Source organism: Callospermophilus lateralis, chromosome 2 (assembly GCF_048772815.1).
Source record: "Callospermophilus lateralis isolate mCalLat2 chromosome 2, mCalLat2.hap1, whole genome shotgun sequence".
NCBI classification, from domain to species: domain Eukaryota; kingdom Metazoa; phylum Chordata; class Mammalia; order Rodentia; family Sciuridae; genus Callospermophilus; species Callospermophilus lateralis.
The window spans coordinates 124,494,634-124,509,716 of NC_135306.1; the positions used below are offsets into that span (position 1 = coordinate 124,494,634).

Here is a 15,083-nt window from a genome sequence, read left to right on the forward strand (position 1 = left end):
CAATGGTTCATTTTGTTTCCCTCTTTGTCTATTCTTTTGTACAGATGTAGGAACTAAAGAAGTTTGCTAGATATATATTTCCTTCCTTGAATCCATTTACTACCTTACAAATGAACTTTTAAAACATAACTTGTTTTTAAGTTGAAAGGGGAAATTCAAAATCTGGAATTCTTGTTTAAGCAATAACTTTTGTTCATTTAACAAGTCTGTGCAGTACAAAGAGTATGGCATTTAAAATAAAAATCTCTTTGCTGGGCATTCTCAGACAAATTATTTAACTTTTCTGACTCGTAGTTTTCTCAGCTATAAAATGGGGGTCAAAACAGCAATCTTGGGGTTGAAGTTGTAGCTCAATGGTAGAGAGCTTGCTTAGCATATGGGAGGCCCCGGGGTTCAAACCTAATCATCACATTAAAGGAAAAAAAAAAAAAAACAGGGCTGGGTGGTGACTCAGTGGCAGAGTGGTTGCCTCACACATGTGAGGCACTTGGTTCAACCCTCAGCTCCACATAAAATAAAATAAAGATATAGAAAAAATTATTTAAAAACCCACCAATCTTACCACATTGTTGTAAAGATTAGTGATAAATGCGTTAAAAATGCTGGAAGCTAAATCTAGCACACAGGAAGCACTACTGCTCTAGAAGAATTCTTTATAATGTATGAGGGACAAATGTTAGTAACAATAATAACACTATATGCCAAGCGTTTTTGCTAAACATGTCATATGCTGCCTCATTTAATCTTCAGAACAGTCAATATAATTTCTATATTCAAAATACTTATTAAACATGTATTATACATGAAGCACTGTGATTATTTTGCAGAAAGGTAAATGGAGGTTTTTCAAGGAAGGTTATTAAGTAACTTGCCCAATGTCACATAGCTTATGAGTGGCAGAGTTGGAATTTGAACTCACAGCTAATTAAAAGACCAAATCAAGGGAGAATCCAAGTTTTATAGAGCTTGGGGCTTTAAACACTTTTATGAGCTCTAAGAATACAAAAACATCTTATTTTTGAAATATTTAAAAAAACATATGACCATGAACATACTGCTCGAGTCTCTCAGTATTTTGCAAGTGAAGAAGTTGGTCAGTGAGAAGTACCAAAGACTCATTTGTTTCAAGCCACACAAGATTGTGCAAGCCTACAGTCCTAGGTACAAGAGAAGCTGAGACGGGAGAAGCAAGAGAGCCCTGGAATTTGAGACTAGCCTGGGCAAAATAGTAAGACCCTGTCAGGGGGGTGGGAGGGAAGATGTATTAGCTTTGGGGTAAATCCCCTCTGGGTCATACTCTTAGCCACATGTTTTATTTACATCCAAAATAGTTATTTGAATACAAATGAGTATATATTTGTTTGAACTAAAATCTAGGCATAACACTGTTCTGCCTCATGGGAATAAAAATAAGGATAAACAAACATGAAGAATTTCAAAATTAGAAAAAAATTGTTTGTAATTATGGAAATATGTTGTATTTTATGGATGAATCTGTTGAAAATCTCAACCTATTAAACAACCAAAAAAAAAAAAATTCTATAACCTCCTCAATAGAATTTTCCCCCAAGTCAAAGCCCTTTTGTTGGGGTGATCTTTTTCTCTGTGTCTAGGACATCTTCTATGTCTTCCAACAATATAATTATTTGATTGTATAGAGATTTTTTGTGTTGTTGTTAATTTCTAGTTTCCCAAACTGTATATACCTTCTAATCTGGGGTCAGGTCTCTTTACCTTTTTAGCACACAGTAAGTATCAAACAAATATGTATATGTGTGTGTGTGTGTGTGTGTGTGTGTGTATTTGTACTGGGGATTAACTCCAGGGTAGCTTTACCACTGAGTTACATCCCCAAACTTTTAATTTTTTTTGTTATTTTTGAGATAAGGTCTTGCTAAATTGTTGAGCCCAGCCTTAAACCTGTGATCCTCCTGCCTCAGCCTACCAAATCACAGATGGGCACCACTACCCCAGGCTCAACAAATATTTTTTTCCATATTTTTTATTGGTGCACTGTAGCTGTATATAGTGGTGGAATTTCAACAAATATTCCTTGAATAAATGAGTTAAATAAAATTTTTTATAGCATTCTAAAATTCAGCAGATTAAAAATTTTTACCTTTTTCTAAAAAAAAAGTTGAATGACAATAGTGGTTTAATTAAAACTATAAAAAGTTATAAAAACCTAATCATGACTATTCATAAATGTCACTAATAGTAGCATTGTATTATAACATCATTATAACACTATTTTAGAGAAAGGGAAATAGACAACCAGTTTACCCTGTTAGGGGTTCAACAATATCTCCTCAAAATTTTTGTCCTTCCTGAAACTTCAGAAAGTGACCTTAGTTGAAAATAGGGTTGCTGTAGATGTTATTAGTGAAGATAAGATTAGAGTAGGTGGGTTCTTAACTCAGTATGAATGGTGTCCTTAGAAGAGAGGAGACACAGACACAAGAGGGGAGAGAGACATGTGACTTTGATAGAAGTAGAGTTTAAAGTGCCATGTTGTAAACCAGAGAATGCTAAGGATTACTGGTAACTATCAAAAAGTAGAAAGAGGCAAGGAAGTACTCCTGTATAGGTTTCAGAAGAACCATAATTCTACCTTGATCTCCGACTTCTAGCCTCCAGAACTCTGAGACCATCTGACCTAGTGTTTCCTCTTGTTCACTGCACTTATCACTGTAGGAAATGATCTAATTTTGTTTATTGGCAGTCTTTCCAAGGGTTCATAAGATCCTCAAAAGCTGGGCTCTGGCCTTGATCCTCCTTATATCCCTAGCACTTGAGGAAATTCCTAGTACACTCCAGGTCCTCAGAAAGTGTAAGAGCAAGTAAATGAACTATGCCAACTATAAAAGACTTTAGCTTATAGCTGTTCAAAGGACATGAACAGCAAAGAATAAGGGTAATTTCACAAACCCTACCAATATTTTCCAATTGATTGAGGAGTGGAAAAAAAGATGGAAAATAATGGGACTAAATTTTAATAAGCACATCAAAACTTATTGTTTGTTCTTTTTGTTTGATACTGAGGATTGACTCCAGGAGTGCTTTACTATTAAACCCCATTCCCAGCCCTTATTGTGGCTTGTGTCTGTAAGCCCAGCTAATTGAGAGGCTGAGGTGGGAGGCCAGCCTAGGCTTCATAGCCAACCCCACCTATTATGTTAAAGGGCTGGGGATATGGCTCTGTGGTACAGCATTTGTCTGGCATGTCATGCCCTGGGTTGGATCTGCAGCATCACGAAAAACGAAAAATAAGGTAAAAACAGATGTATAATCAAAGTAGTCACCCGTAGATAAAGTCTTATTCGAGTCACCGTGTCATTGCTCAAAACTTTTTTGGTAAATTTTTTATTTGGAACTGGTGTTAGGGCCTGAAACCCAGTTCTCAGGGTGGCTGCGATTTTGAGAAACGAGCAAAAATAATTAGGAGCTAAGCCTAGTAAATAAAGTCAATGATAAAGCTGAGTAGTAACATTAAGAAACGAGGTGTGCCTACTAAAAAACCAAAATTCCCCAAATTGGAAAGGTTCTTTAAGGCAGGATCATGAAGGTAGAAAAAGAATAAGTTAAATTAAGAATAAATTTATGGTAGTGGGAAATGTAAAAATTCCTCTAAAAAATGTCATTGACAACTTTTATTACTCCCCATCTCCAAGAAAATGACATCACTAAGGAATAGCGGTGTTCCTAAGAATCCATGCTGACGTGAGGGAAAGTTAAAAATCAGCAGTGACCCAAGAACTCTCCGAACCCCATACCAACCATAATGAAATCATCCTTCCGGTAGGCTTGAAAGGTCTGGTCAAACCCGAACGCCTGGGCCTTGATTCGGCCCAGCATGGACCTGGAGCAGAGAGGATAAAAGAGTCAGCTTGGGACTGGCAAACTCTCAGGGCGCAAAATACACGGGTCCTACCCACAGTATCCACCCTGCCCTAGTGTTACAGCTGCTTCAGAGTTTCTTTCACTCAGTATGAGGCCGACTCGGCTTAGACGCCCTCGACGCCCGGCCAGCGTCTGGCCCGCGCTTCCTCCACAGCAGCGAAGGCCGAGGAGCTCTTGTCTCCCCGTTCCTCGGTCCCTCACCACTGGCGGAGCCGGCGGGTGGTGTCTGGGGCGCTCAGAGATGGGAAGGTCTTCTGAGGCAGGAACCTGAAGTAGTAGCCGCCCAAGTCCCCGGGTTCCCCAGCCGCCATGGTGCTAATGCCTGCGTGAAGGGAGCCGTTTCCATAGAGACGCGGCGGCCGACGGGGCGGGGCCACAGCGCAGGGGCGGGGCTACGCGTCTACCGAGAGCGCAGGAAGGTCCGCCGGGCGGGGACAAAAGAGGAGGAAAAGCAGCTTGGTTTTCCAAGGAGTTTGCTCCAGGATTGAGACCCGCACCCTTCTTGAACCCCAGGCTTATCGGTTATGGGAACTGGGGGTCGAGGATAGAGCAACACTCTCGATAGATGCTTGTTGACATTACTTCATTTTTTTTTTTATACTGGGGATCAAACTCAGAGGGACGCTAGACCCTGAGCCACATCTCCAGCCCTATTGTGTATTTTATTTAGAAACAGGGTCTCACTGAGTTGCTTAGCGCCTCGCTTTTGCTGAGGCTGGCTTTGAACCTGCGATCCTTCTGTCTCAGCTTCCCAAGCCGCTGGGATTATAGGCATGTGCTACCCGGCCTGGACGGCATTACCTCTTAATAATTACTCAGTACAGGTTAATGTCCTACTCTCAAACACTACAATCTCAGATTTACAATTATCTAAGTTTGATGACTCAAAAGTTAATGAAAAAATTCCGTATTAGATTTACTATTTTGTAAGATAAATGTCTATGTGACTACTGTGTCTAGTACTACTGATACTCTGAAAGGCTAATATATGTTTCCGTATATACGCTGCACTACAACATTCTGATTAATAAGCGTCACAGTATTTGTTTTCTACTGAAAATTGCCTTTTGTATAGTTTTGTGGGTTTTTTTGTTTTGGTCTAGTAGTGGTTCATTGGGAGCTCTTTTTTTACCTCTTTACTTCCTCTCCTTTCCTCCCTGTTCCTTTAGAACTGATTTTGAGGGGCTGGAGCCATAGCTCAGTGTTAGAACTAGCATGCACAAGGCCCTGGATTTGATCCCAAGCACCTAGAGGAAAACAACCTTATCTTGATTATTTCTTAGCAGCAGCAGCAGCAGCAACAGGAGACAGGGGTTGGGGGAGGGTAAAGAAACACAGAGAATCATTTTGTTTTGTTCTTTAGCATTCCAACCCATTTCCATACCACAGTTTAGCCTTTTGGTTTACTTCCAATTCGAGATTATTAGGAAAGCTGCTATGAACTTTCGTATGTATATCTCTCTTTTTTTGTGTGTCCCCTCCCCACTCCTCAGTATGTCCTTTAATGACTTGCATACTTACTTCTTTTACAAATATATCCAGGATTGGAATTGCTCAGTTATACAATATAAACATGTTTTACTAGACACAAATTTTCCCCCCCAAATAATCAGTTTACAGTCCAAATGACAGTACATGAGATTTCCAGTGGTTCAACATTCTTGCCAAAGTCAGTCTTAAAATTTAATCTATTCTGGAGAGGTTGTATTTGTGATTCCTAATTTGCTTTTCCTTGATAGCTAATGTTTTGAGCAACTTTTTATAGACTTATTGGCCATTTGGATGTCTTCTCTGGTGAAGTACTTCTTCAAGTGTTTTGTCCAGGCTGTCAGTCTTTCTCTTATTAATTTTTATGAAGTTTTTAATAGTCTGGGTGTGAGTTCATTGCCACATATATATATATATTGCAAATAGTTTCTCTGCCTGTAATTTGTGTATAGCTTTGGTGCTCAGAAATTCTTAATTTTAATGAAGTATAATTTATTACCTTTTTCTTTTGTGTGTCAAGTTTAATTTCTGCTTAAACAAAGTCATGAGTATAGTTTCATATTTATGTCCACAATCCATCTAAAAATAATTTTCTTTAAACTCAAGGTTATTTTCCATATTGGTTTCCAGTTGGCCCAGCCTATATATTGATAAAACCATTTATAACCCACTGAATTGCATGGGTTTTCCATTTATATCTTAGTTTATTTTTTCTGATACTGGAGGTTGAACCCAGGGGCACTCTACCTCTGAGCTACATACCCAGCCCTTTTTATTTTTATTTTGAAATAGGGTATCATTAAATTGCTGAGGCTGGCCTCAAACTTGTGGTCTTTTTGCCTCAGCCTCCCAAGTAGCTAGGATTTCAGGTGTAAGACACTAGGTCCAGATTTATTATTTTTAAATAAATCAAGTGACTTTTTCTGGGCAGTTTGTCCATTGGACTGTCCTTGCATCAATATTGCATTGTTTTAAGTACTGTAGCTTTATAAAAAGACCTAATATCTGAGGATGTGAAGCATCTAGCTTTGTTATTTTTTCTTCAAAATTGCATATTTTGGAGGGGCTGGGATTGTAGCTCAGTGGTAGAGCACTTGCCTAGCACATGTGAGGCACTGGGTTTGATTCTCAGCACCACATATAAATAAATAAAATAAGGGGCTGGGGATGTGGCTCAAGCGGTAGCGCACTCGCCTGGTGTGCGCAAGGCGCTGGGTTCAATCCTCAGCACCACATAAAAAAATAAAATAAAGATGTTGTGTCCACTGAAGAAAACTATAAATAAATAAATATTTTAAAAAAAAAATTAAAAAAAAATAAATAAATAAAATAAAGGTTCATCAACAACTAAAAAAATTTTTTAAAAATTGCATATTGTGGAGAGCAGGCACAAACTGATAAATGAACTGTGCTAATAAGAATGCCCTTCCGTGAATATATCAAATTAATCAGAAGGACATGGATGAGTGGGTGTTTCAAAGTCAAAAATTGTAAAAACCAGGCCCACAAGCTTATTGAACATACCAGATCATCAAATGATGGAACCCTTTCATTTGAGACCCATAAAAGGAGGGGCACCCTGAGATGGACATGGCAGTACCTTGACCCTGTCACCTGGTCACTTGTCATGAGCCTTGCCCAGGAAAATCACCATAGCAATGAACCTTCAAATCTCTGTCCTTGGGTTTTAGCAGAGTGCAGTTTCTTCTGCTCATGATGACCATTCAAATCTGAATCCAAGCTGACATTTCAAGCTGACTGTGAAACTGCCATCTGTTTGGATCTTGGTCTAGAATGAGTTCTTGTGCTTTGACATCTCTGTGCCCTGAAAAAGTTGTTTTACTGGTTCATAATCTTATCTGACCACCTACAGTGATTCTTTGCATTCATATCTGCTCTCTGCCTTTGCTCTTAGTTCAATCTCCTGAACTCCTGTGACCTGGCCAGCTTAACCCTTTCTTAGTCTTTCTGAAGCCTATATATAATTGTGTATAAAGTGTGATTTGTGGATGTGTGATTTGAGTGTTACAGATATTAGAAATTAAGATTGGAGGGGCTGAGGCTGTAGCTCAGTGGTAAGTGCTTGCCTCACGTGTATGAGGCACTGGGTTCAATCTTCAGCACCACATAAAAACAAATAAAGATACTTTGTGTTAATTTACAACTAAATAAATATTTTTTTTTTTAAAAAAAGATTGGAATATGATTGCCATGATTGCTTTGCTTATGACTACCAAATGACCAATAAGTATTCAGTGGACTACCACTGATAAAAAGAGGATAGCCTGTGACTTTATTGTTATTCAATAAATTCTGATATTGTGGAGAGACAGAAACATATGTTTAGTGTATGTTAATGACATAGCACACTCATAACCATATGTTATTACCTTTGCATTTTCATATAAGTCTTAAACAGATTTTATCATTTTCCATGAAAGAAATTGGACAGAATTTTGGTAGGAATTGCATTGACATATTATATAAGTAAATTTTGGGGAGTACTCAACATTGTAACAATATTGAATCTTCCAATCTATTATAAATAAGATATTTCTTCATTCAGCTCTTTAATTTCTCTCAACCATAACTTAGGAGTATTCAGTAGAAGAGTCTCGGCATCTTTCTGATTTTATTTTGTGTTACTTTAACAAAATAGCTGAAACTGGGTATGTTATAAGTAAAGAGGCCTATTTGGTTCATGATTCTGGTGCTGGAAGATTCAAACCATACGACACTAGAGTCCTATATGACATCAGATGGCTACCTCCTTTGACTGCATCATAACATAGTGGAGAAGCAGAATGGGAAGTGACCATATGCAGAAGACCATGCGGGGTGAACTTGTTTTATAAAGCCCACTCTTGTGAGAAATAATTAACTCATATGAGACCCAAGCTACTCTCCCAGCATCAATTCATTCATGCAGTTGGAGCCCCTATTATGTAATTACTTTTCACTAGGCACTGTGTCTTAAAGGTCCTACCACTTCAGCACCACCACACTGTGGATCTAGCTTTCAGCACATGAATCACTGGGGGACAAACCATATGCAAACCATAATAACAACTTCCATTAGATCAATGGTTCTCAACCATGTTTGAGTTTGCTTTCCTAGAGGACATGAAGCAATGTCTGGCAATATGTTTAACTCTCCAAAATGGTGTGGGGAAGTGCTATGGGCATCTAGGGGGTAGAGACCAGAGATCCTGTTAAATAAACATTCTACAATGCATGGGACAGGCCTCCATGACAAGATTTGGCCCACATCTTGGGTTATGTCTATAGTAGTCCCAGTTATTTTGGAGGGTGACCCTCAGCAGTTTGAGGCAGTCTGGGCAACATAACAAGGACTTATTTCCAAATAGAAAAGAAAATAAATCTGATTTAGAATGTTAATAGTAACAAGGTGAAGATATATTCCTATGTATTTGTTGAGTTTTGGGGGTGCTATTGTAAATGATACTTTTACACTTTTTATTTTCTACTTCTTCATTATATATATATATTTATATATAAAATTTAGAAATTTATACAATTTATTTTATATGCTGATCTTTATCTACAGAGCTTACTAAGTCATCTTATTTCTTATGGGTTATTGATAGATACTTTTAGAATTTCTATATACATAATTATGGTATCTGATCATAAGAACACGTTTTACTTCTTTTCAATATTTGTGCCTCCTCTACCCCCACCTCCTTTGTTTTTGAGTACAGGCTATGACTTCCAGGGTGTTAAATAGAAGTGGTAGTAGGGGACTTTCTTGCCTTATTTATAACTTCATAACAACAACAAAAATTGTGTTTCTATGTGTGTGTGCATGTTTTAGCCATCAAATAGGGCATAAACTGTAGGTATTTTAATTGATACCAATGTTGAGAAAATTGCCTTCATTTTTTTTGAGATTTAAGAAATTATGAATAGGCATTGAAGTTTATTTCTGCATCTACCAAATTGGTTATATGATTTTTCTTCATTATTCTCTTGAGGTGGGAAATTACTTTGATTGGGTTTTTGACTATTAAACCAATTTTACAATTGTGGGATATGCTCCACTTTGTTATGATATAGTCTCTTTTTAAAAAAAAATTTAGTTGTAGATGGACACAATACATTTATTTATTTATGTGTGTATGTATGGATGTGTATATATGGATGCTAAGGATTGAACCCAGTGACTCAGATGTGCAAGCAAGTGCTCTACCACTGAGCTCCAATCCAGACCCTATACTCTCCTTCTTATAAAGCATAGTATTATCAAATTTAAGATGTTCAAATCTGTTGGGTATGGTGGCATATACCTGTAATCCAAGCTACTTGGGAGTCTGGGGCAGGAGAATGGTAAGTTTGAGGCCCTCCTGGACAACTTAGGAAAACCATGTCTCAAAATAAAATAAGAAAAAAGGCTGAGGATTTAACTCAATGGTAGAGCACCTGCCTGGAATATACAAGGCCTTGAGTTCAATCGCCAGTATGGTGGGAAAAAAAAGTTTGCAACTATGTTCATGAGAGTTTGGTTTGTGATTTTTCTTGCTATTACATCCTTGTTAGATTTTGATGTTACTATTTTGTTGGCCTTCTAAATGAGTTGGAAAGTTTTTATGTTTTTCTATTGATAGACTCTGTGTGATATTAATAATATGTATGTTTTGGTCACCTTTTTTTGTCTCTGTGATCAAAAGACCTGACAAGAACAATGTGGAAGAGGAAGAGTTTCTTTTAGCTCAGTTTCTGAGATCTCAGTCCATAGATTACCGACTCCATTGCTCTGGGCCCAAGGTGAAGAAGAACGTCACGACAGAAAGGGCATGAAAGCAGCTCAGAACCCAGCGGACAGGAAGCAGAGAGAGAGAGACTTCCACTCACCAGGGACAAAAAATAAACATCAAAGGCAAGTCTCCAGAGACCTACCTCCTCCAGCCACATCTTACCTGCCTTATAATGACTGCCCAATTAATCCATATCAGTTGTTAATCCACTGGTTAGGTTATTTATACCTCTCAAAATCTAATCACTATACCTGTGAAAAATCTTGCATTTTTCTCACACATAAGCTTTTGAGGGACACCTTATGTCTAAACAATAATAATGTATTTCCTAAATGTTTGAAAGAAAGTTCCAGTGTAGCTGGAGCTTTCTTTATGGGACAATTTAAAATAGAGTCAGTTTCCCCTCATAGATAGAGGGTTTGAATTTTGAATGTTTCCCAAATGTCCATGTGGTAAGGGATTGTTTTTAAGAATGGCATTCTTGGGAGGTAATGGCCTAATGGGAGGACATTAGGTCTTTGGGGTTATGTCATTATGGGAATAATGAGACCATGGTCCTTTCCTCCTCTTTTTAGTGATTTTGATTTCCCATGCATCCCCACCATGATGTGCTGCCTCACCACGGGTCCAAAGCAATGGGGCCAACCAATTATGGATAGGAAGCTCCAAACTGGGATCTAAAATAAACCTTTTCTCTTTATAAGTTGATGATCTCAGATGTTTTGTTATTGTAATGGAAAATTGATTAACACAGGGAAGTTTTCTTCTTGTATCATATTTGATACACTGTATTTTTTAAAGAAATTGGACACCTCACCTAGTTTTAATCTCATTAGCATAAAAGTATTCCTAAGCATTTTCTACTTTTTAAAAAACTTTTTATGGCTTGTGGGATATTTAGTGGCATAATTTTTTTTCTTTTCTTTTTTGCGGTGTTGGAGATTGAACCAGGGCCTGACACATGCTAGGCAGGTTCTCTACCAACCAGGGACTGACACATGCTAGGCAGGTTCTCTACCCAGCCCTGTGTGCGCTCTCTCTCTCTAATTAAAATAGCATTCTTTTATGAAATCATAATTAAATTAAAACATTTAAAACATTATTCTTATTTGGCAAAAAGTTTGTCACACCGTGTAGGGTTGCTATAGTAGAAACTTTTCTACTAAAAATGTGGTCATTTTTAGGCCAGCAACATTGACATCATTTGGGAACTTGTAAAACTTCAGAATGAGGAACAGCAACATTGACATTATTTGGGAACTTGTAAAACTGAAGGAAGAATCTCTAGTCTTAGTCCTTATGAATCATGATTTTTTTTTTTTTTTTTAAAGACATGGTTTTGCTTTATTGTTCAGGCTGGTCTTGAACTTCTGGACTCAAGCTATCCTCTCCTTCTGCCTCAGACTTTCAAGTAACTAAGATGGAAATCAGGTTGGAACATACCCCACTGACCTCATAAATCAGAATTAAGAGTTTATGAAGACTCTTTAAATGAGAAGCACTTGACAATATACATCCACTAAACATATCAGCCCCTTTTACTCTTATTTCAAGCTGTTCTACCTCTCCATCTACCTAGATGCTCAATTTAGAAAGCTGGAGCTTTTCTTTGACTACACCTTGTCACATTTTTCCTCTCTCTCCGTTTCCATATCAAACCCATCACTGTATTAGTTAGCTCTTCTTCACTACTGGCAGGCTACTCATGAAGAAAAAGAGGTTGATTTAGCTCACAGTTTTGGAGACTGAAAGTCCAAACACCTGGTGCAGGCTCTGGCAAAGGCTCCATGACTGATGCAGAGTGCTTGCAGGAGATCATCTCTCAAACAGGTAGCCAGAGAGACATTTGGGAGTCAGATTCAGACTTTTTAACAGCTTAATCTCATTAGAATTCACTCTAGGAGACAAGGGAAGCATCCACAATGATCCAAGAACCTACCACTAGAACTCACCTCTTGAAGATTCTGTACTATCTCCTATTGCTGCACTGAATACCCAGCTTCCAACATGTGAAACTTTGGAAGACACCTAAACTATATAAAAAACAAAGCCATCATTATATTTTATGATCTCCTAAAAGTAAATACAATCTGTTCAAGTCTCTCTTGGTTCCACTGTTGCTATGATAGTCCAAGCCAACGACATCTTTTTGCTTGGCTGACTGTAAGTGAATCTGGTCTCTTTGTTGTGTTCTTGTTCTTTCATCATCTATTGTGAACACAAGACCCAGACTGTTTTATAATATGATAAATTTGACTATAAAATTAGACTATTGTAAATTACTCAATTGGTTTCCATTACACATAAAAGACAAAATCATTATGGCCTGTACTGTTATCCTTCCCAACTTCATTTCCTGTCTCCTTCCCAGGTTTGCTTCTCAAGGATCACTAGTCTGCAAAGAATGAGTCCTTCTTGCTCAGGGCCCTGGCAAAGGGTATTTTCTCTGCCCAACATACCTTCCTTCCTCTCCACTGTTTGTCTAGTGTCTATGTGTGCATCCTTCAAGTTTCAGGTTACAACTTACTCTCTGGAGGTCTTTTCTGACTAGCAATCAGCATTAGCTTTTCTATTTTTTCCTCTCATAACATGTATTGTCCTTTATAGTGCTTATAACAAATTGCAAGCTGGGCATGGTGGCACATGCCTGTAATCCCTGTAACTACATATGTTGAGGCAGGAGGATCACAAGTTTGAAGCCAGCTTTAGCACCCTAGTAATAAAAAGGTCTGGGGAGGTAGCTCAGTGGTACAATGTCCCTGGGTTTAATCCCCAGTATCAAAACCAACACACACACACACACACATCAAAAACAACAACAAAACCCAATTATTTAAATATTTGTTGCTTCTATATTTAATGTCTCTCCCTTACTAGCCAGGAATATAAATGGTCAAAGACTGAACATTCGCTTAGCATTCTTTGTGGCTAACACCTGGAAGGGGATCCTAAAAATTTCTTTAGTAAATGAATCAAAATTCCAATATTGCTGACCTATATTACACTATATGTGTGAAAAATAGAAATGATTTGATGAATTTGACAGTTATATTTTTGTTGTAAGCATTGAAGTTAGCCATAGCACACTTGCTCCCTGGATATATTTAATTTAAAACAAATTGAAAAAAAAAATAAAACAAATTGAGCTCTTAGGGGTTATTTTTATTTTTTATTTTTTTAAATGTATTTATTTATTTTTGAGAGAGAGAGAGAGAGAGAGAGAGAGAGAGAGAGAGAGAGAGAGAGAATTTTTAATATTTATTTTTTAGTTTTCGGTGGACACAACACCTTTGTATGTGGTACTGAGGATCAAACCCTGGCCGCTCGCATGCCAGGCAAGCGTGCTACCGCTTGAGCCACATCCCCAGCCCAGGAGGTTATTTTTAAATAGAAAACATTTTATAAATATAACCTATAGGTAATCTATTAGCAAATAAATTTATAAATTAATTTTAATAAATTAAATTTATAGGTAATTTATTATGTATGAATTTACTTTATAGGCTTAAACTATAGTGAAAGTGTAGAACTTATGGTCAGCCAGATCTGCCTTTTACTGTACCATTTACTAATTGTGTGAAGGTAACTTATCAGTTACCTTCTTTGATTCTGTTTCCTTATCTGGGTTGTTGTAAAAATTAATAGTGGAAACATACGTATGTGCTTATTACAGTACCTGGTATGTGCTACTAAATGAGCATCATTAGTCTTTGCTTATGAACTTTGATTCTGTTTAGTATAGCAGCAGCCTCTGGTTCATGGTGGAATATGTCTGTTGGTAAAGGAAAGGGTTAAACCTAACCAGTTTTGTTTCTGGAAGACAAATAGTATGGGAGTGAGGCAAGGGGGAATGGGTGTGGGTGGAGTTATGGCCCCAGGAAGATGTAAACAAGTAGGGGCTGGAACCTGTCTCTCTGTTCTGTGACAGGAATCTTGTCTTTGGGGGTTAATTTAAAGCTTTTTAGGGCTGTCAAGAAAAGCGGTTTCTTTGCCTACCTAATGGCTGAGTACAATTCATGTTAGTCTTTGTTTGGTTTCTCTAAGAATACTTTTTATTGCAGAATTCTGTTTTTGGTTTACATTTGTTTAAACAAAGTTTATGAAATGTTATAAAGCAAGATACCCCAATTTCCTACTCAACTCAATCTGCCATGCCTCCAAACACTTCAGAGTAGGGGTGGGGTGGGGTGTGTGGCTAAGGCACAGCAAGGAACTATCACCTAAAATAGAGGGAAATGCTAAGGAAACAAAGCAGAGGCCCTAGTGTATGCAGAACTAAGTCTCTAATGGGGGAGAGGATAGCTCTTGAATATTATTTTTATGTTTTTCATTATGGGTAAATCTGTACTTAATCCAAGAATTAATTGATTGGGAGGGTTTGAAGAAAATAACTGTATTAGTCAGCTCTTCCTTACTATAAAGAAAGAACTGAGATAATTAACTAATAGAGAAAAGGTTTATTTTGGCTTAGGTTTTGGAGGTTACATTCAAGTATCCCCATTGCTTTGGGCCTCTGATGGGGAAACACATTATGATGGGAGCATGTCAGGGAGCAAAACCACTCATCTCATCAACCAGAAGGCAAAGAGAAGAATCAGGAAGAGAAAAAGACTGGCATCCCATAAAACCCTTTGAAAGGACAGTTTTCTAATGACCTATGGACTTCCCCCTAGGCCTGGCCTCCTAAAGGTTCTACCATCTCCCATTAGTGCCACCCTGAGACCCAGACTTTAACACATGAACCTTGGAGGGGTATTTATCCAAACTACATCAAGGATAGTTGAGCTGTTTCATACTGTTGTGTATTAAAATTGAATTTGGTTAAAGAAAAGTCAAGTTAACAGTGACTAGCACTTCGCCACACAGCTGTGTTCTCACGTCTTTGTCTGCATTTCCTCATCTTCTAAGAAGCCATATTTT

General features: G+C 37.8%; 1 protein-coding gene across 4 annotated transcripts in view; it reads right to left on the minus strand.

The window, feature by feature from the left end:
* The window catches only part of Cfap300 (cilia and flagella associated protein 300), a 31,556-nt gene extending 27,345 nt beyond the window's left edge, over positions 1-4,211 (minus strand). For all 4 annotated transcript variants that reach the window (XM_076843839.2, XM_076843837.2, XM_076843838.1 and 1 more), the window contains exons 1-2: positions 4,102-4,211; positions 3,778-3,859 (exon numbers count right to left, since the gene is read on the minus strand). In XM_076843839.2, coding sequence (XP_076699954.1) covers positions 3,778-3,859; positions 4,102-4,211 — 192 coding nt within the window. The remainder of the gene's footprint in view (positions 1-3,777; positions 3,860-4,101) is intronic.
* Positions 4,212-15,083: the final 10,872 nt, after the last annotated feature.